The 26,071-nt window shown below is 35.8% G+C and overlaps 4 protein-coding genes across 5 annotated transcripts; 1 reads left to right on the forward strand and 3 right to left on the reverse strand.

Moving 5' to 3' along the window:
• Positions 1-738: 738 nt before the first annotated feature.
• On the reverse strand, positions 739-3,949 carry cpa4 (carboxypeptidase A4). The gene is made up of 11 exons (XM_084396972.1): positions 3,791-3,949; positions 3,614-3,695; positions 3,392-3,526; positions 3,061-3,159; positions 2,886-2,987; positions 2,707-2,808; positions 2,506-2,616; positions 1,643-1,733; positions 1,366-1,565; positions 1,057-1,141; positions 739-974 (listed from the first exon to the last, which is right to left on the reverse strand). Exons 1-11 carry the CDS (start codon positions 3,853-3,855, stop codon positions 787-789), a joined length of 1,260 nt encoding a protein of 419 aa, XP_084253098.1. The 5' UTR covers positions 3,856-3,949; the 3' UTR covers positions 739-786.
• A 386-nt stretch (positions 3,950-4,335) lies between these two features.
• Positions 4,336-7,783, reverse strand: cpa2 (carboxypeptidase A2 (pancreatic)). Its single transcript, XM_084396971.1, has 11 exons — positions 7,444-7,783; positions 7,281-7,362; positions 7,041-7,175; positions 6,780-6,878; positions 6,573-6,674; positions 6,374-6,475; positions 6,011-6,130; positions 5,835-5,931; positions 5,556-5,755; positions 5,373-5,457; positions 4,336-4,582 (listed from the first exon to the last, which is right to left on the reverse strand). The coding sequence occupies exons 1-11, from the start codon at positions 7,506-7,508 to the stop codon at positions 4,395-4,397; spliced, it is 1,275 nt and encodes a 424-aa protein (XP_084253097.1). The 5' UTR covers positions 7,509-7,783; the 3' UTR covers positions 4,336-4,394.
• Positions 7,784-8,657: 874 nt separating this feature from the next.
• On the forward strand, positions 8,658-12,498 carry atp6v1e1a (ATPase H+ transporting V1 subunit E1a). Its single transcript, XM_084397260.1, has 9 exons — positions 8,658-8,902; positions 9,522-9,587; positions 9,709-9,818; positions 9,894-9,960; positions 10,061-10,150; positions 11,344-11,412; positions 11,521-11,615; positions 11,704-11,791; positions 11,868-12,498. The coding sequence occupies exons 1-9, from the start codon at positions 8,870-8,872 to the stop codon at positions 11,928-11,930; spliced, it is 681 nt and encodes a 226-aa protein (XP_084253386.1). The 5' UTR covers positions 8,658-8,869; the 3' UTR covers positions 11,931-12,498.
• On the reverse strand, positions 12,477-24,993 carry slc25a18 (solute carrier family 25 member 18). 2 transcript variants are annotated; one of them, XM_084397258.1, is made up of 10 exons: positions 24,843-24,993; positions 23,130-23,320; positions 22,896-23,018; positions 21,032-21,087; positions 20,741-20,831; positions 18,826-18,941; positions 18,405-18,591; positions 15,851-16,020; positions 14,129-14,204; positions 12,477-14,025 (listed from the first exon to the last, which is right to left on the reverse strand). In XM_084397258.1, exons 2-10 carry the CDS (start codon positions 23,144-23,146, stop codon positions 13,884-13,886), a joined length of 978 nt encoding a protein of 325 aa, XP_084253384.1. In that variant the 5' UTR covers positions 23,147-23,320; positions 24,843-24,993; the 3' UTR covers positions 12,477-13,883. The 2 variants fall into 2 exon arrangements, with proteins under 2 accessions (XP_084253384.1, XP_084253385.1); XM_084397259.1 differs by having other exon boundaries at positions 13,442-14,025; positions 23,130-23,268; positions 24,843-24,975.
• Positions 24,994-26,071: the final 1,078 nt, after the last annotated feature.

The following is a 26,071-nucleotide window of genomic DNA, read 5'->3' on the forward strand; positions in this document are numbered from 1 at the left end:
CGAAATGATTTATAATTTGATCAGCGTCGCGCTGTCGAGCAAAATTCAGTCACGATTTTGTAAGATTAGCCACGCAAATTAGCTTAATTACCAACTCACCTGATCCATTAGTGCCAATTATGCAATTAAACCTTTTAAATGGGCCAATAGTTTGCTTTCCTTTCCAGGATTTGAAATTTTCAACGTCTAGTTGTTTTAAGAAACCCATGTTTCAGTTCTAGATGAAAAAGTCAACCTGGTTTACTCGAATAAAGTTACTGACAGGAAAAAAGGGGAAAGCGGGAAAACTGCGTCATGATGCTGAATCTGCTGATTCTAAAATCACCTCGAGGACAAATAAAGACTTTAGATACATTTAATTCTTCCGAAAATAATTGTCTAATTTCTATAAAGTAAAATATCAGAAATTAAATTAATTAGAATATATAATTGAAATAAAAGTTTTTAATAAAGTCACGAAGAAATGTATGTATTTAGGCCTATTTATGACCTGTTTATCTGTCCCGACTCCCAAGGTATTATAAAATTCTCTAATAAATTAACAGCCAATTTTATAAATCTGCAAATTACGTTTTTGATAACAACAACAACAACCCAACTTAATAAAAATATTATAAAGTGATTAAGGCAAAATAATAATAATACTGCGACAGGGCAAACTTTGTCACCATATAATGGCAAAATATGTTGTGATCAACATTTAACCACATACTTATTCAAAATAACCACTTCAGCAAAGGGTGTGTAGGACTTTTATTCAAGCTTCAACACATTTTCACATTTCTCTCAATAAGTGTGATCACGAACGTATCCCATAATGTATTTGAGACCAAGCCACGTCTCCTCTGCGGTGGGAATGATCTGGTTGGCAGGCAGTAGGAAACCGTAGAAGCCAGTGTCACGCAACTCAAATGCAAAGGAATATTTGATGCCAATATTGTAGGTCCAATCGATGCTTCCACCACTTGCTGGGTCTGAAATTTAACAGGCCGGTATTCCCAATCAGATAACAGAAGTCATATCTTGGTATTCAAACAGAGGATACAGTCTACTTACAGATAATCTTGCAGATGCTTCCGACTTGGTATCTGGTGTTATAAAGGGAACTGAGCTCTTTTATCGCAGCTGTGCCTACATCATGCTACAATAGATAAAAAAACAATATATTGTTTTCATTTGTATAGCACCATCATGAAATGCAGCTCAAAGTGCTTCACAGGTCATAACTTAAAAAACTGAGTAAAATAATAGTCAGAAGAAAATAAAAGTCATATAAAATGATAAATCGGATGAGATATAAGACAAACCAAAGTAGAAAACTGTTGTGGTACTGTAGTATATTGATAAAGATATGAATTGGCTTACGAGCTCGGACTTGTCAGGAATGTCTGTGCATGTGTAACCGTAGGGATACATTAAGAGTTGGGAGTAAGAGTGGATGGAGATGAAGGATTTGAAGTTGGCGTGGCCCTTGATGAGGTCCACGACATTTTTCACTTCGACCTCAGAGTTAGCAGAGGTACCGTGGTAGGAGTCGGAACAGGGATCCTTGCTGGCTCCAGGACCTGGGAGAAAATGTCCATGGTCATATGAGAAAACCATGGTCTACTGTTTCAACAAGAGAGAATGACTATCTACATACCACCAAAACCAGCATCCCAGTTCCTATTGGGATCAGTGCCACGGCAGGAGGAGCCAGCGTTCACCGAACGAGTTTTACGCCACATACGGTTCTGAATGTACAGGCACAAATGTCTTTTAGTAATGCTTCTAAAAATATATGTTTTTAAAGGTGCTGTAAGCCTAAGTTTAAATAGAACTTAAACTTATTGCATAGAACATATTAAACTCCTCAAAAACTTCATCTTAACTGTAATATATTTTTGTACAATACATATGATGAAGATTTGGTTCCCATACATTAAATGATTTTTGACAGAAAAGCCATTTATAATGTGAAGATTTCTATTTCATTTGAACTTTCTATTCATTCAAAAATCCTGGAATAAAATGTATCACGGTTTCCACAAAAAAAGAATTAAGCAGCACAACTGTTTTCATCATTGATAATAATGAGAGATGATTCTTGAGCAGCAAATCAGCATATTAGAATGATTTCAGAAGGATCATGTGACACTGAAAACTGGAGAAATTCAGCTTTGATTTACAGGAATAAATTATATTTTAACAAAATATATTAAAATAGAAAAACTTTTACTGTAATAAAAAATGGAGCCTTGGTGAGCATAAGATAAGATAAGGTTAAAATTTGAACCTTTATATGCATACTGTTATAGTTTTTATTAATATTTTGAATTAGAACAAGCAGAGAGCCTTTCTAAATTGGCTAGTTTTTTGATTGGCTAAAGACTGACTCTTTATTTCTGTTTACAGAGTCTTGGGCTGTTACAGAAACAGGTTTGATTGCTCAGGACATCTATTTTAGTGTTATCAGTGCTAAACGAATGCACCATCAGCAAGTAAGTTAAACAACAGGTGACTTACATTGGAGTGAGTGAAAGCATATCCATCAGGGTTGGTCACAATCATCAAGTAGATATCCATTTGACCAAGGAGAGAGGTCACAGAGGGATCAACGCCATAGTCTGAAGCAATCTAAAAAAAATTTTTTTAAAAACGATTAGAACACAAATTTAAAATGATTAGTTTTATGTTACACAGATATCAGTTTTTCATTTCACTCACCTTGTTGGCAATCCACACAGCAGAAGCCTGAGTAACCCACTCTCTGGCATGGATTCCAGCATCAACCCAGATCGCTGGTCGACTCACACCACCCGTGCTGAACTGGAATCAGTGTATAAAAAGATGAAAAACCTAACATCTCAGTTCACAATCATATAATCTGTACTATCAGACTCTACCTTCAGGGCATACATGGGACGGTTCTCATAGGAGTTGCCGATATGCACTTTAGAGATCAGGTTAGGGTGACTTGCCACAAGGGTGTCCATAAAAGCGTAAATCTGAAGTGAATAATACAAATGTAAACATTTGAAAACCGTTCTTATGTCACGCATATGTTTTTGTAGTACTTACAGTCTCCAGGTCATGATAAGCAGCAAAGTTGAAGCTCTTGGTCTTGCGTTCCATGTCTTCATTATTAAACATCTCTGCCTTTTCCCTGTCCAAAAGTTCCTAAAACACAGTAAAACATTGGATGTTACTGTTTTATCTGCGGTTATGTTCTGTGCTGAAAACACAAAAACAGCATAACTGTGCACATTCTGGGACAAAGTGAACCAGCTACACAGGTTTACAATGTAAAACTTAAAGTGATAGTTAACAATCTGCACATATTGATAATTTCAATTCAGGTTTTTGATCTCTATTTTAAAGTTTGGTTTTAATTCGGTTTCATTGATAGCACCTGCACATTGTTGATCATGACAGTGAAAGGGATGTCGTTTTCCCTGAGGAAGTCTTTGACGGCATTCAGACTGGTGTGAGGCACACGGATGTCGACAGGCCGTTCAGTAGAGAAGCCATGGGCCCAGAAATCCAGCTATAGGGTCACATAATATATATACCTCAATATTTTAGGTGTTTAATCGAAAACTGAAGTATGTCAGCAGCTATACAACTGTCATACCCCTGAATCCACGTCCTCTTCCAGCTCCTTCAAAGCTTGAATGTGGTCTTCAGATTCTGCATGGATTCTAAGAACTTGGTCTCTGTCAAAAAAGACAGTTAGGTTACATTTTGAATAAGAAACAACGCTGTAATATGGTAATAAGTCATTGGAAAAGAGAACGTATCGGAAACTTACCCATTAAAGAGCTCCTCGCAGTGAACTGCGGCCAGGAGCGCAAAGACAGCTAGATAGAGTCTCATGTTCTCTGGGAATGATCTCTACTGTAGGTCTCTTTCATGGATTGCTGCTCTTATACACTCAGAGACAGATGTTGAGTTCTCAGTAATATCAGTGCTGATAGTGCGTAGTGTGTGTCTTTTCCAGGTGAACATTGCTGCATATTTCTCAGGGATTCTATGTACTAAACAATTTAAAAGGTGTTATCTCACAGTTTAAGTTTGTTTATGAGTGCTTTTGAGAAAAAAAAAAAGTTGCTGGATTTGCTAAATTCATGTCATCGTGTTTTAGAAAATATTGCAAGTATCGTAACCACAAATGCTCTGGCTTTGACCATTCAATTTGTTGCAGAATAAAGTATAATATACACTAGATTTTATGTGTGACAATAATATTCAATGTAGGCCCCTTCCTTGCACACTTTTCATCTCCAGGTGGAAAAACTTCTCTGGATTCAGAATTGGAGAGTATGGTGGAAACACAATGAATTATGGGAGGCTGAGGGATTTCATATCCAGCATATATCCTCTGGGACCTTTATTGAAGCTTTAGTACATTTCTCTCAATAAGGGTGATCAGAAACATATTGCATTATGTATTTGAGAGCAAGCCACGTTTCCCTTGCAGTGGAAACGATCTGGTCAGCAGGCAGGAGGAATCCGTATTTGCCTGTGTCACGCAACTCAAAAGCAAAGGAGTATTTGATGCCACGTTGGTAAGCCCAGTCAACACTTGCACCACTAGCTTGCTCTGAAATAAAACATGCAGGTTAAAGTCATTTCTGATAACTGATACCGCTTTTTCTCCAAACTCTCCAGTCTTTTCTAACATGCATCTTGAGACACCACTTAAAAGGATAGTCCACCAAAAAATTACAATTATTATTATTTACACACCCTTGTGTCATTACAAACCAGTATGCATTTCTTTCTTCTGCAAAACACAAAAGAAGATATTTTGAAGAATGTTGGTGATCAATCAGTTTTGGATCCCATTTAAATTAATTGTATATGGACAAAAAAAATACGTAAATGGGAACTGAAACCATTTGAATACCAACATTAATAAAAAATATTACTTTTGAGTTGTGAAGAAAGATATGCATAAAGGTTTGTAACAACATGAAGGTGAGTAAATAAATACATATATTTTAATTTTTGGGTGGACTATCCCTTTAATCTCTCATTTCATATAAGAAATACTAATTTGACCATAAGAGACCTTAAAAACACTAAATACTTGTAGATTTTAGGGGTGGGAGAGATTTTTTTTTATTAATTGAGCTTAATTTTACATAAAAAAAAAGGGCTGTAGAAATAGCATTTGAATGTGTTTGAGTGAAAAAAAGATGAATAATTATGATGATCATGAATCTTGTTGAATATGGTACGCAATTTCTTTCAAAAATATTGATTGTAACGTAAACCAATGACAAAACTATGGTCAAAATTCATGTAGTTGAATGTAATCAAACTGTGCAATGTAACAACATATGCCATGTCTTAGTAAGTGGTTAAAAATTTATCCACAATCCACTTACCAATAGTGTGGAAGATACTCCCAACTTTATAAATGGTGCCATGCCAAGAATTGAGGGCTTTGTTTGCCTGCGTGGCCACTTCATGCTAGAACAGACACAAACACATTTGTCACTGTGAGATCATGTAAAACAAACACGATTCAGAAGAAAACCAAGGAGCTTTATGGATGTAGATTTCTTAACCAGTTCAGGTTGGTCAGGAGCGTTTGTGCCATTGAAGCCATAGGGATACATTAAGAGCTGAGAGTAAGCATGGAGGGACATGAAGGATTTGAAGTTGCCGTGGCTCGTGATGAAGTCCGCAATGTTTTTCACTTCAATCTCGGATTGAGCAGAAGGACCACGATAGTCTTCGCCGCAGGGGTCATCGCTTGCTCCAGGACCTGGAGAAAACGTAGAGACATTTAAAAAGACAAAGTAATTTGAATCTGTTTCAACAATAAAATGACAGTATGAACATACCACTAAATTCAGCATCCCAGTTTCTGTTGAGGTCAACACCAAAGCACTTGGGGTCAGAGGTCACAGACCGACTCTTGCGCCACAAACGGTGAATTGGCTGAGGTAATGTTAATTAGTAATGTCATTATAAACGCTTCTAAACATGTGCTTTACGCAAACAATGAATGACTGCTTACACGTTCAGTGAGGTGGGAGAAAACATATCCATCAGGATTGGCCACAATCATCAGGAAAATATCCATTTTACTAAGGATATTGGGCACAGGAGCACGGTTTTCCTTAAAGTCTATGGCAATCTGGGGAGTCAGAAGGATCAGAATATTAAAAATAAAATATTTTATAGGTTTATTATGTAGACAAATTTTTTTTTGTCTATCAGATTTGGTTCTAAGCTCTAAACTATTGTATGGTTCCTTTAAACTATTGTAGTCAATTGTTACTCTGTACATGTTTTGTCACCACATTGGCCAAACATTCAAATCTTTTGCTTATTTTGAAGTATTTTGCTTATAATGATATAAATGATGCTATAAACTCACCCTGTCAGCAATCCACACTGCTGAGGCATGAGAAACCCACTCCCTGGCATGGATTCCAGCATCAATCCAGACTGCAGGCCTTTTCTCTCCACCAGTGCTGAACTGGACACATTGAAAATATATAACAAATCAAATAAATATACATATATACATAAATATCAGTCTGTAATCTGTGTTTATGATGACATAATCTGTTCACCTTCAAGGCATACATAGGACGGTTCTCATAAGTGCTGCCGATCTTCACTTTAGTGATCAGGTTAGGATGACTTGCAACAAGGCTGTCCATAAAACTGTAAATCTGAAGTGAATAAACACTTTTAGATGTTTTGTTTAGGTTTGAAATGCATGATGTCATGCATATAAATATGGTTATGCATGTGTTTTTGCTAAAGTCAGCACATACAGTCTCTAGGTTGTGATAAGCAGCAAAGTTGAAGCCCTTGGTCTTGTATTTCATCTCTGCATTCATAACCATCTCTGCTCTCTCCTTGTCCAAAAGTTCCTGAGGAACAGTTAAAACTTGTGTATTACAAATACTTTACTGAGACTTTCTTAACTATTGGGATTTATAGGAATGAAATCAATTTCTGATTTTCCTCAAGAAATTGTGCAAGACTTTCATTGTCCTTTTTTTTTATTTTAGTATTTTTTGTAAACAACTCACCTGCACATTGTTGATCATGACAGTGAAAGTGATGTTGTTTCCCCTGAGGAAGTCTTTGACGGCATTCAGACTGGTGTGAGGCACACGGATGTCAACAGGCCGTTCAGTAGAGAAGCCATGGGTCCAGAAATCCAGCTATAAGGTCACATAATTATATATTTTCATGTCATATTGCATATGTGATCAATTGACTCTAAAATATGTCAGCAGGACATATTTAAGCAGTAAAGAATGCCAGACCTCCCAATCCAGGTTCTTTTCCAGCTCCTTCAAAACCTGAATGTGGTCCTCAGATTCTGCCTGGATTCTGAGAACTTGGTCTCTATCAAGGATAAAAAAAGATAATTAGGACATTTTGAACAGGAAACGAGGCTGACATATGACAATAAGTATCTGAACTTACCCATTAAAGAGCTCCTCGCAGTGAACTGCGGCCAGGAGCGCAAAGACAGCTAGATAGAGTCTCATGTTCTCTGGGAATAGTCTCTACTGTAGGTCTCTTTCATGGATTGCTGCTCTTATACACTCAGAGACACATGTTGATTTCTCAGTCATTTCAGTGCTGATGCCAGTTAATATTCTACTAATGTTCTACTCCGCCGTCATTGAGTCCTATGCTCATCTAATCTATAACTGTTTGGTTTGGTTCAGCTGCCAAATCAGACATCAGGAGACTACAACACACAGTCAGTATGGATAAGAAGATTATAGGTTCCCCCCTTCCCAATCTCCAAGATCTTTACACCTCCAGAGTGAGAAAAAGGGCTAAGAAAACCACTTTGGACCCCACACACCCAGCCCACATTCTGTCTGAACTGAGCAACGAGCACCAGAACAGGCACAAGAACAGTTTTCCCTCACGCTATATTCAGTCTGAACAGTTAAAACTCTCGTAACTATACATTGTCTATTATAACTGTCCATTTGTACATAACATCTCAAAATTTTACAACTATAAATATTCATTTTTATACATTTCTATTACTTTACTATATTGCATTATGTTTTCTTTATATTATTATTTGTTATATTATATATTATTTCATCTTTGTTGTGGTATTCCTATGGATGTCTGCACTGTCTGTACTTTCCTTCTGCACTGGAAGCGCTAATCAACTCACATCAAATCCACTGTATAATGCAAGATATACACAGAGTCTTGAGGGTCAAAGTTGCTCATGTTGAGTTTCAAAATGAGGAATTATATGTGCATCTGTAAAGTGGTGTTCAAATAGACCTACAAATTCCTAGTCTCTAACTTTTATATTTTGCAGTAGGATTTTGATTGCTACATTAAATATGATTGACAATAACATTGACAATTAAATGTTATATTAGCCTTTAAGAAGTCATGTCCATCTTTATGTCTATAGGAAAAGAAGTAGGCCTACTATGAGATATCAAACATGCATGTGGCCCAATAGGGTTTCCTGTAGAAAACAATAAACTTTATATAATAATATTTGGTCCTGGGCATTTACCAGTAATATAATTAAAGATAGTTTTTCACAATTATAATCTTTTCAATTATTAACTACTTTGTGCACGAAATTAGTCATTTTAAAGTGCTAAGTTTCCAAACAAGCAAATGAAAAGTGGGCGGAGTCTTGTCTCGGACATGACGATTCAAATCACATGACGCCTTCATCCTTGTCAGCTGACGCTTGGCGGAACTGTATTTTAGTGCTGCATCATATTTCACTAATATAGCTTAAGTAACGTTAGTTATTTAATAGTTTAGATTAATAGTTCCGAAGTTAGTATTCAATCGTTTCCGTGATAAATCCCTCTTCAGATCGTAGTCAGTGCCTTAAAAACAACTTTAAAACATGGCGCTCAGCGATGCCGCGGTACAGAAACAGGTGAGAAAACCAGTTTTAACAAGTTTATAAACTACTTTTAGAAGTTATGTTTTTAAATGAGGTATTATATTTAAGACCAGGTAAGTATAGAAATCTCATAACTTTTAAAAAGAAACACGGCAGGCACAAATTTGTGGTTCGTTGTTTTTAACTGATATTCAGTCTTATTATTCTCGTAAACAAACATTTTTAATTTATATATTGTCTTTTGTATTCTATGAATAAGTTTTCTTAGTGTTTTGAAAGGCGCCTATAACGAAAGCATGATTATTTATTATTTTATCTTGTACTCGCAGCTAGACATCTGTGAAATATCCCATTCACTTTGAGGAGAGCAAATGCATTTTCTCAAATCTAGATGTTATCAATTAATATACTGTGAGTGTTTAATGCTGTAAATTGTAATGGCAAAAGAGGAAATCAGTTGTCCAGCACAGCTCCATGGACTTTCCCAGATTCAACACTTCTTTCAGTCTCGCTTCCCCATCAGTTTCTACCCTCGTCTCCCTTTGTTTCATTACATCAGCTTAATAAAGTATCAGTGGTGCTTGAATTCTTACATTGTAATTTAACCTTGCTTTGCTCTTTTATTGACACTGATCTCATTGCATCTCTCCAGATCAAACACATGATGGCCTTTATTGAGCAGGAAGCCAATGAGAAGGCAGAAGAAATTGATGCAAAGGTAGCACAAATCCAATGATTAGCATAAGTGCATAAATATGGTCAAATTTGTCTAGAGCATTATATCATCTATTAATTTTCCTTAAATATCTGATTTAAGTCATGTGTATTGTGGCTTGCAGGCAGAAGAAGAGTTTAATATTGAAAAGGGACGACTGGTACAGACTCAAAGGTTGAAGATAATGGAGTACTATGAGAAGAAAGAGAAACAGATTGATCAACAGAAGAAAATGTGAGTTTAAGTTCTTTAAATGTGTAACCTTGAGTCCTTCATTGGTGTATTTAATGTGTCCATTCAAATCCACAGCCAGATGTCGAATTTGTTGAACCAGGCAAGACTGAAGGTGCTCAAAGCCCGCGATGACATGATTAAGGTATGATGATGATGTGATTTTCACATTTATATAGTCTATACTTTAATAGAACTACAAGAAATCCATCTCTTCTTCATCTTCCTCATGTGATTCTTTGCAGGATCTCCTAAACGATGCACAGCAACGGTTGGCCAACATTGCCAAAGACCCAAAACAGTACCCAGCACTGCTGGAGGGGCTGGTGTTACAGGTCAGATATGGTCCTGTTAGCAATGCTAGCTTCTTTTAAAGCAGATTCTGATGACTTGAAGTGGTCATATCATACTTTTTTTATTTTAGATTATTATTATTTCAGCACTACTGAGAAACTGTTGGGTGTTGAACTAATAAAACAAATTATTAAATAAAGAATCTGTATCTATCTATCTATCTATCTATCTATCTATCTAGCTATCTAGCTATATATATATATATGTATACAGTGCAATGCATAAGTTAATACACCCATGCTAAAGTTGACTAAAAAGAGGAATAAAAAATCATATTTTGGAAATTGAACTTAATGCCTTAATTTAAAAAATTAGGAAAAATCCAACCTTTAAGGACACCAATTTTCTTTGTGAATGAATAATGTATCGTAAATAAATAAATGTTCTTCCTTAAAATACATGGTGCATAAGTGTGTACACCCCTATGTTAAATTCCCATAGAGGCAGGCAGATTTTTATTTTTAAGTATTTAAAAAAAAATTTTTTTAGGATACTATGCATCCTGATAAAGTTCCCTTGGCCTTTGGAATTAAAATAGCCCCACATCATCACATAGCCTTCACCATACCTAGAGATTGGCATGGTTTTATTTCAGTTAGCCTAATAGCTAGTTTGATTTGCATTGAGAGATGATCTTATGGAAAGTACCCCATGTCAATCTCTAGGTATGATGAAGGCTATGTGATGATGTGGGGCTATTTTAATTCCAAAGGCCAAGGGAACTTTATCAGGATGCATAGTATCCTAAAAAAATTTTTTTTTAAATACTTACAAATAAAAATCTGCCTGCCTCTATGGGAATTTAACATAGGGGTGTACACACTTATGCACCATGTATTTTAAGGAAGAACATTTATTTATTTACGATACATTATTCATTCACAAAGAAAATTGGTGTCCTTAAAGGTTGGATTTTTCCTAATTTTTTAAATTAAGGTATTAAGTGCAATTTCCAAAATATGATTTTTTTATTCCTCTTTTTAGTCAACTTTAGCATGGGTGTATTAACTTATGCATTGCACTGTATATATATATATATATATATATATAATTATTATAAATATATATTATTATTTTATTGCCTTTTATTGTTATTATTATTATTATTATTATTATTATTAATAAAATAATTTAGTATTTTATTAACTTTTTTCTTTTCTTTTTGCTTCGGTAGGGATTTTATCAGCTGCTGGAGCCCAGGGTAATAATCCGGTGCAGAAAGGAAGATGTAGCGATGGTGCAGGTGAGCTCTATTCCCTGTCAATCCGTTTACGTAATATTTTTACTATGTGCATATCAGCTATGCAAACCGTTTACACATTTGAAGAGTTGATATACCTGTTTATTTTAGGCTGCCGTTCAGAAAAACATCCCTATCTACAAAGAGGCTGTAAAGAATAATATTGAGGTGCGCATCGACGAAAACAACTTCCTGTCCCCTAACATGTAAGATCTCATCTACACTCAAGTTTTGTTAAAAAAGGCTCATTTATATATTCTCAAATTGTTCATTGGTCATGCTTGGCATCCTCAGTTCAGGAGGTGTTGAAGTTTATAATGCTGATGGCAAGATCAAGGTGTCCAACACACTGGAAAGCAGACTAGACCTTCTAGCGGAACAGGTAGAGAACAGGAATAAACCGTATAAAAGCTTGTTTTTGTGAATGTTTTCCTCATTATTTTTTTCTGCTTTCACAGATGATGCCTGAGATCAGAGTGAGTCTTTTTGGTGCCAACCCAAACCGCAGGTTTATGGATTAATGGACTGTTACAAACACACATTAGTGGTGGCGGTGAAATTCAGAAAACACGATAAAGTGATGAGGAGGTCTGATGGGCAGTTTTATTTTTTTTAAGGTCACTGTGGGTTTTCCTGAAGTGAAAAACTATTCTTGTTGCAATTCTGGATATTCAATTGATCATGTTCCAGCAATTTATTCTCGTGCTTTTTCTTGTGCGTTTTTGCTATTGGAAAACAAGCCCAAAGAAAGTGTTTGAAAATGAAAGGCTTATATGTGCTCGTGTTACCTTATATCTCTGTGTTTTACCGGTTTCTGTTTAAATATCATGTCACCGGTAGAGAAAATGGACACCTGACATCTTATCTCAAGCTGTTTGAACAAAGAGCTATAAGCACTCAGGAATTCACATTGTTATTGCCTTGAAAGTTGTTTACTAAACTAGCAGCCTAACAGGTTTTCCCTGGAAAAGGGAAGTCCTCATTTAATGTCTTAAAAACATAGATGCCTTTGTGTGTTTTCTTCTGCATTTTCATTTGTAGTACAATTGCATAATACTACAGATAAATAAATCAAATATATTTTATTTATATTCTGAAGCATTTCTGTGCCCATTACAATATAAACAAAGCATCGCTTGTTGGTTACACTTTATCCACCGTACAGGAAAGAAATCAAGACACAGGCTTACAGAAAATGCTACATATACCTCAAATATTAAAAACACGCTGCCCTCTTGTGGAAATCAAACATATCAGATGCAAATTAGCATCGGTTGTGGTGCACAAACAATGTTTTGCATAATCAAATGACTCCAGACCATGTTTTCAAAAAGACTTTAAAATACAAAGGCTGATGAATAAATTTAATAAGCTGAGACACATATATCAGTCTTGCATATTTAAAACGTACAGATTGCTTGTTGCTTATTTAGTATAACATGAATATGAAGCCTCTGAGGTGTTTGGGGTTTGCCTTCCAAGGAATAAGCATCTATAAACTGCTTGTTATTATTATAATACTGTATTTTAAATTGAAAGATCTTTTATTTTTCCCCAATTTTACAGAAGTGCACTCACAATTAAACTATTCAAGACCTCATTTCTTTGTATACTTTTCACTGTATTCTTTCTTACTGAAGGTGAAAAAAAAAATATATATATATATATAACACTTTAAAAGCCACTGGTAAATTATATTACATTTTGTTATTTCTTTTTAGTGAAAAACTTGAGTGGCAAGAATAAGGCTTTTTGCTTTTTAATTTATTGCGCACTCAACAAAATCATTTAAAGAAGCATTAAAAAATATCAAGCCGACGTTATATAGCCTATAAGGAATTCTGTCCCGCAGAGGAACATGTAACAGGAAGACAAGGCCTCCACAGCGAAGCCCAGCAGTCTCTTCAGATTTACTGAGAGACAAGAATTAAATTAAGTCAGCAGACCCTGCAAACTGTTTTAGAGTATTTTTTCTGCTGTTTAAAGGGGTGGGAATTAGCGGTAGAGGGGCAATAAATTTGGTAGATCTGAATCCATTTCAACTTTAATTCAAGTCTCCTTTAAATCTAAATACACATCGACCCTGTTCACAACAGATCAATCAACCATGAATCATGTTGGTTTAAAACTGATTGTAACTATGGGCTTTAAGACATAAAAATAATAACCCTTCCAGGACCCTGTCTTACCTAAATAACTCAGTTTGCAGTTTTTAGGTAGCCTACTTGGTTAGTGTGCAATATAGGCTTTTATGTTAGCATTACTTGAACCCTCATCTGTTCTTCCAAAGTGTCTGAACTTCCTTTGGTTGGGTATGTGAATCTCTCTCCATCTTTACCTTGTCGCAAATAAAGTCTAGAACCTTTTTTTTTTTTTTTTTCATTGTCGCAACTTCCTTCATCTATCATCATCATCTCTTGGCCCGTGTAGAAACAGTAACGCGTGTGTGATGATTGAGGTGACGTCACCTGCTGCTATCCCAGCATGCCCAGCAGGTGCTCGCCGATGCCCAGGAAGTACACGCCCTGAGCGATGCCAAAGAGCGGAGCGATGACCAAAGCACGACACGTTGCTCCCTTGAGAAACGCGGTTGGTCCCTCTCGTTTTAAAATGCGTCTGAAAAGGAAGAATCATATAAATATCATGATACACAAATATGCTAATTATTTAGTACCATATCACACAATAAGAAGTCAATACATGTAAATAAAGAGCTTACTGTGTGCAGTCAATGATGCCTTTATAGGAGTCTTCTCCCTCTCCCTTCTGTAAGGTCTGTAGGCGAGTCTTTATAACTGAAAATAATAAGCATTAATAAATATTAAAAACAGATTCGGTTGGATCTAAAAGGAAAACATTCTCTGAAACATTATAATAAAGCCACAAGTAGAATATCTTGATTATGTTCTATTAGTAAATGTGTTTATTATAATTTAATGTGTTCCAGTTCAGTTTGTTGCCACATGATTCACTTTATTAAAAAAAGTAATTTAAATATAAGTCTACAATAAAAATTATTTTCATGATTTATCACTTTTTATCTTTTGTCAAATCAACTTCGATAATTAATGTGGTTCAGATAACATAATATTTCAGTTTCTTTTTATTAAACCAATCTTCTTTTATTGTATTAACTCAAATTTTTAATTTCAATGAACTCAATATTTTAAGGCAACCAGATAATATACTTTTTTTAAGTTTAACCAACACATTTTTTTTACAATGTACACTGAACAATACTAATTGAAAAAAAAGAAGATTTACACCTGTGATTTTTTATAATATTTTAATAAAATGCTATTGGTAAAACCAAATCTGGTTATTGACTCAAGAACTGCTCTGGCCAATTCAGTTAGATTTAACAGCTGTAAAAAAAATGGTATGATCAAGTCATGACAACATATGTTTTTACATTACTTTAATTTAAAATAAGTTAAGCAATTTTCAACTTTTAGAATCAACTAATTTTTTCAAAAGTCAGTTTAATATAATTTAAGTTGGAATGACTTATACAGCCAAGTTGATTGTACTTAAAAATTTAAGGCAGCAACATTGTTTTGACAGTGAGGATTTTAAAGGTTTTTTAAACGTTAGGTAAAAGTTTCTGCACTTTAAATCAGCATCAGTGTGTTTACTGTAACATATTATATGCTCCACGGGAATAATGAACTGATGAAAAACTAGGTTATAGGTCTATTTGTAATGTTGTAATGTTGCAGAGAGTACAGCCAAATCTTCAGATGGAGATACTGCAGTGGCTGCCAGTGTTTCCACTGTCCAAATAAACCTTCTGTCCCCTTTACTGCTTTTTTTAGTCAACAAAGAGCTCACAATACAATAGACATAGAGACAAGAGCTATAAACAAAAAGCTTTCTAAATAGAACTGAAAAGCAAACTTAGCAGACTTTCTTCAAAGCAAATGAAATGGTTCAGTCTACACATCACATGGGGTTCAATAATTAATCACTCAGAAACAAAAGACTCATTCTGTGCCTTTATGAAATACTTGGAGTGACCTAGTTAATCAACAGTTTGGCAAAAACGTACCCATAATTCATCACAAAACAAAAAAGGCTATTTCTGGGATCTGATTCCTTTAAATAATCTTCAGTACTAATAAGTTTTTCTTTGAAGAACTACTCCTTTTTGTTAAGAAAAGTTAGAAGTACAAAAATAAAAGTACATTTTTCATGCATATACCACATTTTATATATAATATGAATTGTTCTTGAAATAAATAAATATTCAGTGTCTATTAGCCATACACAATCAATATCAACTGACTATCAACAGTTCCTCAGTAGCACTGAAACAGGATTTGCAATGGTTTTTCCAGGCTTGGGCGGCTTCGACTAACTGAACGGGACATTAATCTGCATGCATTTCAAAAGGAGAGAGACCAAATTGTGTTCCTCTACTCCTCTCTTGCCTGTATCTCACCGTCCAGAGGAGTGACAGCTACCGCCGCCACCGAGCCGGCCGTGCAACCAGCCACGAAAGACTGCAGGAAGGGGGCCCGGTCCTGGGGGTTGCTATGGCGATCCTCAGTGCGGCCCACAGCGTTGAGGTTGGCGAACAGCGGGAAGTAGATCATGGAGAACGGAACGTCCCTGAACAGAGAAAGGACATGGAGCTGTAGAATGTCGACGTAGCTGCAGGACGTTATTGATGAATCGTTATCGATCACTGTGTCTGATTAGTTTTAGTCTGTAAATGTGAAACTGTGAATGGAGAAATATGATTTAGGCAGTAGACCAGAGACAACAGATTGAGATAGATCATTAGAATTCCATTAAGAAGAGAATTCCGCCTACGGTTAATTAGAAGCTATGAATAACAGATCAGAACTGACAGCTGGGATTACATCACAGACCGCAGGGAGCCTGTGGGGGAGGGGCTGTTTGGATAGGTGAGTGGGTTTATTTGTGTGGGCGGTGTTAAAGGTGAGAGGCCACCGTGCCGTCTATCCATCTTTTTGTCCTGAAACAGCGCATGCGTTTGCAGAGAGAGCAATCACTTAAGTTAGTTAAGACAACACGTCACTGAGGGTTTGCAAAAGGTCTGGATGTTGATCGGCTAACACTGATTAGTTATTTGACCAATACATTCAAATTCTGTTATTATTAATGACAGTGGCATGTTGTTCCAAACCCATATGACTTTCTTTCTTAACATAAAAGCTACATTTTTTTAAAGAATTTCCTGGCCTCTTTTACAATATAATGAAAGTGAATGAGCCCTCAAAACAAACACCAAATAATATAATAAAAATGGTACTATATGTACTATATTCCAAGTCATAATATTGATTTGTTTGACGAGCAAACCAACATTTAGATCAATACTCAATTCAAATCCTGAGTAGAGATGCCCAATTCATGATTTAAGGCCCATTCACACCAAGGATGACAACTAAAACTATACATTTTTAATAATCTTTTCTTATTCTATGAGAATTGAAAAGTCCACACCACAATTATAACAATAACGACACAGAGGAATTATATCATTGGAATCACTTTCAGAAGAATTTTTTTTCCAGCTGATGAATGATAATAACATAGACAGCTAATCAACCCAACTTTAAAGAGCTCGAGCATTTAAAGCGACAGACAACACATAACTATATTGGTGGATGCGAATATAACTTTATAGTTATTGTTCAGTTCATCGTATGAACGGGCTTTTAAAGTCACCATGAAATCAAAATGGACTATTTTAATTTTGTTATAGAATATTTTATGTTAATTTAAAAGTGATTACACTTACACATCACAATTCTTTTTTTAAATAATCGTAATCGCAAACAACAACAATCCAATCCGTTTCCAACGGACAAAATGTAATCCCGCCCTACATTCTTTCTTGTTCGAGAAGTCGTTTCACTTTCACATTTAAAGGTGCATTGCGCAAGTCTCTGAGTTTTTGCAGAACTATGCCCCCTTCTGGCGACACGCGAAACTGCAACCAGAGTTGTGCACGCGGTTACGTGGAGTTTGCGTTGGGGTTTGGGATGAACTAGAAGCCGGTCTCTTTGAATCCATCTTCTACTTTTGCAAAAGTCGCTCGAGTTGTCTTCGCTGATGCGGATAATGGCGGCGAATACACAAACCTGCCAGACATAACCAGGTGAGCGTGAACGCGCATGATGTCACGCCCAGTCGATTCCGTCCCGAATCCCTCTTATTTATTTTACTGTACAGGATTATAGAGGCAATCGCAGTGATCATAGAAGGGCTCATTCAGCCCATCAGGCAATTGTTTAAGCATGTATGGGTTAGAAAAACGGTTATTTTTAACATGAAAAGTTGCTTAATGCACCTTTAATGCCAACTTGAATTGTTATTTTTAGTCTGATCTTTTCACCTTTTTGTTGATCCGGTTTATAAAACCAATCTGAATGATTTATGCACTGAATGAATGAAAACTTAGATTATGGTCTATTAATCAAGCGATGATCATTTGTATGACTTCAGAAGAAGTCATATGGACCACTTTTACAGTGCCTTTGGTTCCTTTTTTGACCATGAAAGCTCCATTACCAATTCATTGTAGGCTCAAAATGTATCATTTTGCATTTAACTGTAGAATGAAAGTCTACAGAAACTATTTAGTTTGGAACAACATGAGGGTGAATAAATCAATTTTCCTTTTCAGCTGAATTAGGCCTTGTCCACACTAATACGGTTTCGTTTGAAAACGCATCTTTCTCTCCGTTTTGGCCTTCCGTTCACACAGAGAAGCTTTTTGAAAATGCTCTCCAAAGTGGATCAATTTGAAGAGTGGACTGTGAAAAAGGAGGTATCTGAAAACGATGACGCATGTTAAGGTGAAGTAGCGTTTCAGTGTGGATGAGAAACTTTTGGAAAACGTTTGAAACGAGCGTTTTGAAATGAAAATCCCGTTTTCAAATGTATCCGGATTAATGTTGACGTAGCCTTAATATCCTTTATAGACCATATTCCTATAGGTTATATTGCTGATTGTGTCTTACCTCATCAGTGTAGCACCTGCACCCTTATAAAGACCCCTGAGGCCTCGGGTCTTGAGTAGCTCCAGGGTGATACGAGTCGCTGAGGCTCGAGGAGGGGCGTTGGTGCCTGGCTGGGCCGCCTGAGAGGCCACCAGTGAGGGAGTCGGACCAACAGCAGGGGCTGAGGCAGTGACAGTCCGCTGAGCAGCTTGTAAAGACAAAAATGGACCGGTTACAACTCATATCTTCAACATCATCTTTAGTTTTTATCCTGTAGTGTAATAACACTAAACTTTGGAGAAACTGCTATTCGGTTGACACCATTCTACTCAAACAGCTTATATTATTTCTGGCTAACCTTTGTACTACTCGGAAAGCCATCCTAAGATAGAGACCTACATACCTCGGATGACACTCGTGGGAGCACAATAAACACACTTACCCAACCTGCCAGCATCCTGCAGTTGTATTTTTAGCATTTCCATGGGGGTGGTGACTACCACCTGACAGGTCCCGGCCCCACAGCCAGCGAGGATTTCCCCCCACAGAGGTAATTTTCTATAGGTGACAGATACAATGACAGATGGGGCAGATGAGATCATTATTGCATTTACCAAGAAAATAGCTGGTCTAATTAGTCAGCTGGGGACCTAAATGCCTCGGTGGAATAGTTTATAGACATTTTTTTCATTTAGGTAAATACTGTATTCAAAGGCTAAATGTGTTGTTAGGGTTGGGATATGGTCTTTATTCAGAACAGATTTGATTAAAAAAATACTGTAAGTTCCATTAATGGTTCTCAGTTGTGCATTCTTCTACCAATTTGGACTGAATACATAGTAAAACACTGACAGAGTTGCCTATACTGCTTTCCTTACACCGGTACTCAATCCATAACACACAACAGACAGCGTGGCCAGTGAAGTCCGATTACAGAACAAATCTAATGAGCTCTTTTCAGTGAATCAGAAAGTTCAACATTTGCTCCTTTTGTGTTCCACAGTAGAATGAAAGTCATACAGATTTGGAACAACATGAAGGTTAGAAAGTGTAAATTTTTAGCTGAATTATTCCATTATTTCGTGAAAACTTCAAAAAATATTCCTTAAAAGGTACATTAAGTAACTTTTTTTTTTTCAAAATTAACAAAATTACAATAACGAGTCAATACATCATCAATCCTTCTTCCAAAACATCTTTTTGTCCTGATTCACTATGGTAAGCCTATTATAAGTGTTTATATTTTAGACCTAGCGGGATGGTTTTGGTGGGAAATTGCGTACATACGCCCCACATTACATATCTGTAAATAGAGAAAGGTTGCTCTGGCTACTTTGATGCGTGTATGGTGTAGGAGTGACATATGTTAGGTGTCACAATGAGCGAGAAAGGTTGACATGGAGCAGCTAAATCGCAAACCTCCGGGGAATCACCCATTTAAACAAACGCAAAACAGAGGAGAATCTCCTGGAGAAAAGAGAACGCTTCAGAGCTCGTAATAAAACAAGAATCAACATAGGCTTGGATTTTGTGAGATGGCAAGAACTGAGGGATTGGAAATGTTGTAAAAAGCGATGCGGAGATGCAGTTTTTATTACTCAACAGGTGAGTAGGTTTGATATTTTATTGAACAGCCATATGTACAGTATCTCTCTAACAGAGTTAATTGTAAAGCATTAACTATTGTGACGATCATTTCACTAAAGGTTGTTATAGCGCTGTGCTGGAATTTATTTTGAAGGAAGTAACATGTTTATTAATGGGTATAGCTACAGTAACGTCTTCAGCTAGTCAGCTAGAGATCCTTTCCATCTAATCTAGTTATATTTTTAAGTTATAAGCCTAGTAGTAAATGTTTTATGAGCAGGAGGATAACAATATTCATCCACACAGTCACGCAAAGACACACAACCCAAACAATGTTCTTCTGCAAATGCATGCAGTTTTTTTTTTAACCGGCCAAAAATTACATAGTGTAGCCATGTGTTGGTTCTTATCAGTGAATCAGAAACATGAAACCAGTGTGGTTCAACTCCTAAACAAATGAGTCTATTGTGGGTCAATTCTTTTTCAGTGAATCTTAACCATGTAGCGCAACCACATGCGGTCCGATTCCAGAACGAATGAGAACGAATCACACATGCTTACAACTGACTGTGAGATTCAATTCTGTATATTTAACCCAGCTTAGGATGCACAGGCAACTAAATACTGTGAAGCTGTTCGAAACTATCAAAACCAGACTAAATAAACCAATAGCAATAAATGATTGGAAGATTGGGGTTGGACTAAATATATATAAAATAACTATAATAAGTAGCTTTGCTTTTGTAAATGGTTAACAAAGTGGCCGTTACCCATCTTTGGAGAGCTTCTGTCTAAAGACATCATTGGCAGCCAGTTTGATGGCTTTCTCTGGAGTGACCAGTGTAAGATTCACAGCTGCACCTGAGAGAAAAACCATGAAATGTAATTCTGAAAATATATACAAAAGCAACATATCCCAGAGCACTATAACAATTAAAACTATTGTTTTAAGTAACACTGTTTTCAATAACACCAGGAACATACATTAAGGTGGTAAATTTTGATTTTAATGTTGACTGAACAAACCAAAGTCGGCACTAAATAAAAAGGAAACACTGTACCTCGATACATGCCAAAGTAGCCCTCCATTTTGATCGTCTTTGCCAAACAGTCCAGCCTTCATAACAAGACAGAAATGTTCAATGTGATTAATCAAATATAACAATCTGGTTCTGAAATGAGCTAATCTAAATACAATGAAATCACAATATTCCCAAATATTCTTGTTTGGTAAGTAGAATAAAGTAACCAGAATAAATGGTGGAAAATCTCTTAAACAACAGTAATAAACCTTTTTTATTGCTTTTTTTTTTATCCATGTCTGTGTATAACGAACAGTCAAATTAGACATTCACAAAAAATTCTTGGGGGAGTGAGTAATGTGTGGAAGAAAGAGCTTAAAACATGGCAGCCTGTCTCTTGCCCACAAACCACTTGAGTATTCGCTTGTTACATAAGTGTACAAAGAAGAAAAGAGCTTCTCACGCACCATCACTACAAAGAGTCCTTCTCTTTATCTCAATGTAATCACACATGCATAAAGATATTTTTGAGCAAGCTACTTAAAAAGGAATGAAAAATGAATTTGGGAGCGTGTAGAGATCAAAGAAGCAAAAGCATGTGACTCAAGTTGTTTTGCATCATCTGAGTCATTCAAAATCCAGACAAAGTCCTCCGCCCAGAGTAAATCACTTACACATGCTGCTTTTGTGAATCACTTTATATAAACCTTAAGCAGTTGGTTTTCTAAAGATGCATGAATGTTTTCAGAATTTGTAAAGTCAAATGCACAAAACCATGTACACAAAGAGTTTTTTTTTTTAATGGAACAGTTTGTTGATTCCTGAGACAAAATATCAAAAGGAAAAAATAAGTTTGCAAATGTGTTTTATGTTTTGTATCATATTTGATACATCAGGGTTTTATGGCTCATATGGTCCAATATAGTGCAAATATGGAGCTCATACTCGAGAAGGAAGTTTATAACAGTAGTATAGCAGATTACTTACATAAAATGCCTATAAATATCAGTTGTCACGCTATATCTCCAAATAATATGTCCATATATTTAAATGCTTAGTTTTATGATTAAAGTTTTGTAGCATTGTAATACAATGATGATTGAGAGATGTACCTATGTTCCTAAATGGCCTGTTGTATCATATTTGCTACTTACATTTGAACATAATTTTTTTCTAATAAGATGTATTGCATCTGTCTAGTAAGTGTTCATCATAAAATAAAACTAATAATTAAAAAAATTCTAAAATAACCGTGAGGATTTCACAACAAAAAGTCGTGTACCACAATAAAGGGGGATGTTTTCAGAATTATTTTAAAAGGCTAAAACTGTATAAAGTATTGTTTTTCAGAAAAGTTTTGATGATGGTGATAATTTAGAGGCCTTATGTTACACTCTTAGATTAAAATATTCTATATGGAACCTTAAAAGGTTCTGCCATGCACTTCATATACTGTAGAACCTTCATGGATTCCCTTCATGGGATCATTTTATGGATTTAGTATTTTTCACCAGGTAAAAAAAAATTACTAACCCGTTAAACATGAAAATAAAAGTATTATGCAATCATTTAATCATTCTCCTTATATAAAGAAACTTTTTGCGTAAAATTGAGTCAAGCACCTTAGGGTTCTCTAGAACCCAATTGAACCTTTTTCTAAGAGTGTAGGGTTTATAGGCTTAAAAAGGTTTAAGACAGCAAACCAGCTGCCATTTTGCACCCCACACATATGCTATCATAATGACTGTTACTGTAAATCACTTGATCATCATCATACGCAAGTTGCACCGTTGGTCATTTTATTGCTTGAGAAACTCTCTACCTTCTACCAGAACAAAACCCCAAACAAAGTGCATGGCATGCAACGCATAGTTATGGGACTTCATAAAGATGTTGAACTCACATTCCACTATACACACGAGCACCCTGCTGATTTTGTAGGCGGGTCTTGGCGAGATCAATGGGAAACACGCAGGTCACGCCCACCAGTCCGGCCACGCCCCCGTTAATCAGCTTAGCAGGGAGGCTGTAAACACCAGGAAACAAACACGCACACGAAAACATGTCAATATAACGGTTTAGATCTTAAAAAGATCTTAAACTGTACATCCACTATCAGAGGAAGTCGCAAATGTACCTCACTTTCTCGGCCATCGTGGCCACACTTTAACGGTTTCCTCCAATTCTTCTGTCTCTGCTGCAAAAGTGTCAGCACAAACCTTCCACGGCCCAGCCGGCCAGCCTCCTGGAATGGTGTGCCAATCTTCACACCCTTCCTTTTGGGGAGAACAGTCACTCTTTGCTAAAAATAAATCACCTTGGAACTGGCTATTGACCAAGACACAAGAGAAATACAATTCAGGATATCTGTGGTTGCAGAATGACTTTACAGAATAGCAACATGCTATATATATTTTTTTGTAAATAAAAAAAGACTTTCAATTGGTTTCAGAATCTCTGATTTTACTTTCTGAATTGTGCTTTTCTACAGCGCACAAATAGGGAACATCTCCCCCTCCTAAAGTCTCTCTAATCTGCTAATGAGGTTGTGACCTCTGAATTAACCTAGAGAAGAGAGCTAGCAGACGATGAGCTTATCAGCATGATTTTACTGTTCTTCAACACCGTATCAACATACGTATAGAGGTCTACAGTAGCTCAAACAATTCTTTTATCCTCTCTAATACTAAAAGAATCCAACTTTTACATCAGTATATCCGTGTAGTTGTGTTTTTAGTTTTCTAGAGTAAATGAAAGTAGTGTAAACCTGGGTAGTTGACACATAAAATTTGATTCATCATTTTTCTGGTGAAAATGTACATATGTAGAAGGGAGTGTTTACATATTCCTGTAAAAAGGTTTTTCATCACTTTTTTGTTGCTTTTTCTATTTTTGCTAGCACATTTTAAATGGTCTTGCAGTTTGAGAAAGACTTTTTTTAAAGCATTTAAATATTTCACATATTCTCACAATTCATAAGAAGCCATAAAACTGCATGCATAATAATTATAGAAGAGATTTTTGGTTTTAATTTGGGGTTTAAAATATAAAGTATCAGATGAACCCTGCTGAAAACACTTGAAATCTTGGTAACAATTTACAATAAGGTTCATTAGTTAACATTAGTTAACATGAACTAAGAATGAACAATACTCCTACAGCATTTATTAATCTTAGTTAATCTTAGTTTCAATATTTCATTCAACTAATACATTATTAAAATAAAAGGTTGTATGTTAACATTAGTTAACCCACTGTGAACTAACATGAACAATGTACAGCTGTATTTTTATTAACTAACATTAACAAAGATTAATAAATACTGTAACAAATGTATTGATCATTAACCTTATTTTAAAGTGTTACCGAAATCTTTATTGCAGGGAAAACTGCAGGATTTCTATACTCTGTTTATTGTGTCACTCTTTTTCTTGCTTTCTCCTTTCCCATCACTTGTCTTAAACTTCCCCTTGTGTAACCTTTCTCTTTCGGCATGTTTCCACTAACTCTCAGCTCATTCAGTGTACTATTCTCACTTTACTCTATCTCTTTTCCTCCGGCATACTCACATCCTCCCTTTTCTCTGTCCCTCTCTCTCTCTCTGTGTGTCTTTTCTGGAGCCCAGTGGCATTCTGAGCATGCCTTTCCCTTCAGCACTGCTTTCTTTCAACATTGCTCTATTCATACCCCTTCACTGCCAAAACACAGACAAGTGCGATCTGGCCCCCCACTCCCCATCCTAAAGCGTTCCTTCACTAAGACTTTACACAACCCCCTCACACAAGCCTGCATATCTGACCAATTCACAAGTTAGAAACTCTGTTTGAGAGGATGATTATTATGTTCTTACCTCTGTCAACGCACTGACCGGTCAGATAAAACCGTCCACTTCCCCTCTGCTCGCTGACAATGTGTGTATCAACCGTAGTCAGGCGCAAGAGCCGCCACTCAGGGGCCTTTGCACAAACACAAGCATTGTCCCTCCGTGCCTAAGTCCCTCCCCCTTTGGCGACTCCCAGTGACATAAAAAGGGAATGCGCAGCTTTCAAGTAATGAAACTTGACACATTTACACAAATATGCACATTACAACTAACACGCCCCACACACCTATATTATATAACACCTATATAATTTTTTTATATTAACATTATTATATTAAACATATAAAAATGCTTTAAAATGCATAGGCAACTTACAATTATTAATATATATTTATTCCATTATTTGCAAAAACTCACTGGATAGTTTAACAGCCCTTTACGGCTACCAAATTAATGATATTAATAATCATAATATGATTTGTCTTGCTGTAACCAACCAAGATGCCATAATTCACATAACATGTTATTATGGTAGGCTACTATGTATGTGATTTAAAAAAAAATATTATTTAATAAAGAACTGTATTAATTCAACACAACAAATGTTAACCTGTTTTCAGATTAAATGAATACTGCAAATTTTGTTAGCAGGCTATACAGGTAATATAGGCTTAAGTATATCTGAAGCTGGGACAAATGATTTAACAAAAATTAGAAAACAATAAAAAACGTCTATTTTTAGATAGATAGATAGATAGATAGATAGATAGATAGATAGATAGATAGATAGATAGATAGATAGATAGATAGATAGATAGATAGATAGACACCAGTGTGCTTTATCTATTCGTGTCAACAGGGGGCGCTGGGTCCATATTTTGAAGACCAATGTGTTATTCAGACTATTTAAATTAATAATAAAAAGGTAGTCTTCAAACGCGTCATCCTGCTATTAGAATTACAATGTTTCATTAATTCTTAAAACTTATGGGAATTTTTTTTTTTAATAATAATAACTAACAACAACACTATTTAGAAACAGTTTTAGCGCATTACAAATTAGGGTCAGTCAACTTTTGTAGGTTACAAACAACAGCCACCATAGAGCTAATAACATGGACTTCATTGCATTATCATATGATGCGTTCGTACACGACAACAATTAAGAAGTTAAAATCAAATAAATAATTTATATTAAAAAAAAACTAATTAAATACAAAAATGTGTAATGTATTAATATCAATGTCTTTTCTGTC

Source organism: Rutilus rutilus (assembly GCF_951802725.1).
Source record: "Rutilus rutilus genome assembly, chromosome: 23".
Taxonomy (NCBI): domain Eukaryota; kingdom Metazoa; phylum Chordata; class Actinopteri; order Cypriniformes; family Leuciscidae; genus Rutilus; species Rutilus rutilus.

Bases quoted from the DNA above. Each gene is read 5' to 3' on its own strand.
- cpa4 (XM_084396972.1), bottom strand. From the start codon at position 3,855: ATGAGACTCTATCTAGCTGTCTTTGCGCTCCTGGCCGCAGTTCACTGC. The intron at 1,734-2,505 runs GTAAGTCACCTG...CTGTACATTCAG, and splicing joins ATGCTTTCACTCACTCCAAT to AACCGTATGTGGCGTAAAAC. The intron at 1,566-1,642 runs GTATGTAGATAG...ATTTTCTCCCAG, and splicing joins CTGGGATGCTGGTTTTGGTG to GTCCTGGAGCCAGCAAGGAT.
- cpa2 (XM_084396971.1), bottom strand. From the start codon at position 7,508: ATGAGACTCTATCTAGCTGTCTTTGCGCTCCTGGCCGCAGTTCACTGC. The intron at 6,675-6,779 runs GTATGTGCTGAC...TATTCACTTCAG, and splicing joins CTTATCACAACCTAGAGACT to ATTTACAGTTTTATGGACAG. The intron at 5,932-6,010 runs GTAAGCAGTCAT...ACATTACCTCAG, and splicing joins TCTCCCACCTCACTGAACGT to CCAATTCACCGTTTGTGGCG.
- atp6v1e1a (XM_084397260.1), top strand. From the start codon at position 8,870: ATGGCGCTCAGCGATGCCGCGGTACAGAAACAG. The intron at 8,903-9,521 runs GTGAGAAAACCA...GCATCTCTCCAG, and splicing joins ATGCCGCGGTACAGAAACAG to ATCAAACACATGATGGCCTT. The intron at 9,588-9,708 runs GTAGCACAAATC...TGTGGCTTGCAG, and splicing joins CAGAAGAAATTGATGCAAAG to GCAGAAGAAGAGTTTAATAT.
- slc25a18 (XM_084397258.1), bottom strand. The intron at 18,592-18,825 runs GTAAGTGTGTTT...TGTCTTTACAAG, and splicing joins GCAGGATGCTGGCAGGTTGG to CTGCTCAGCGGACTGTCACT. The intron at 14,026-14,128 runs GTAAGCTCTTTA...CTTCCTTTTCAG, and splicing joins GGCATCATTGACTGCACACA to ACGCATTTTAAAACGAGAGG.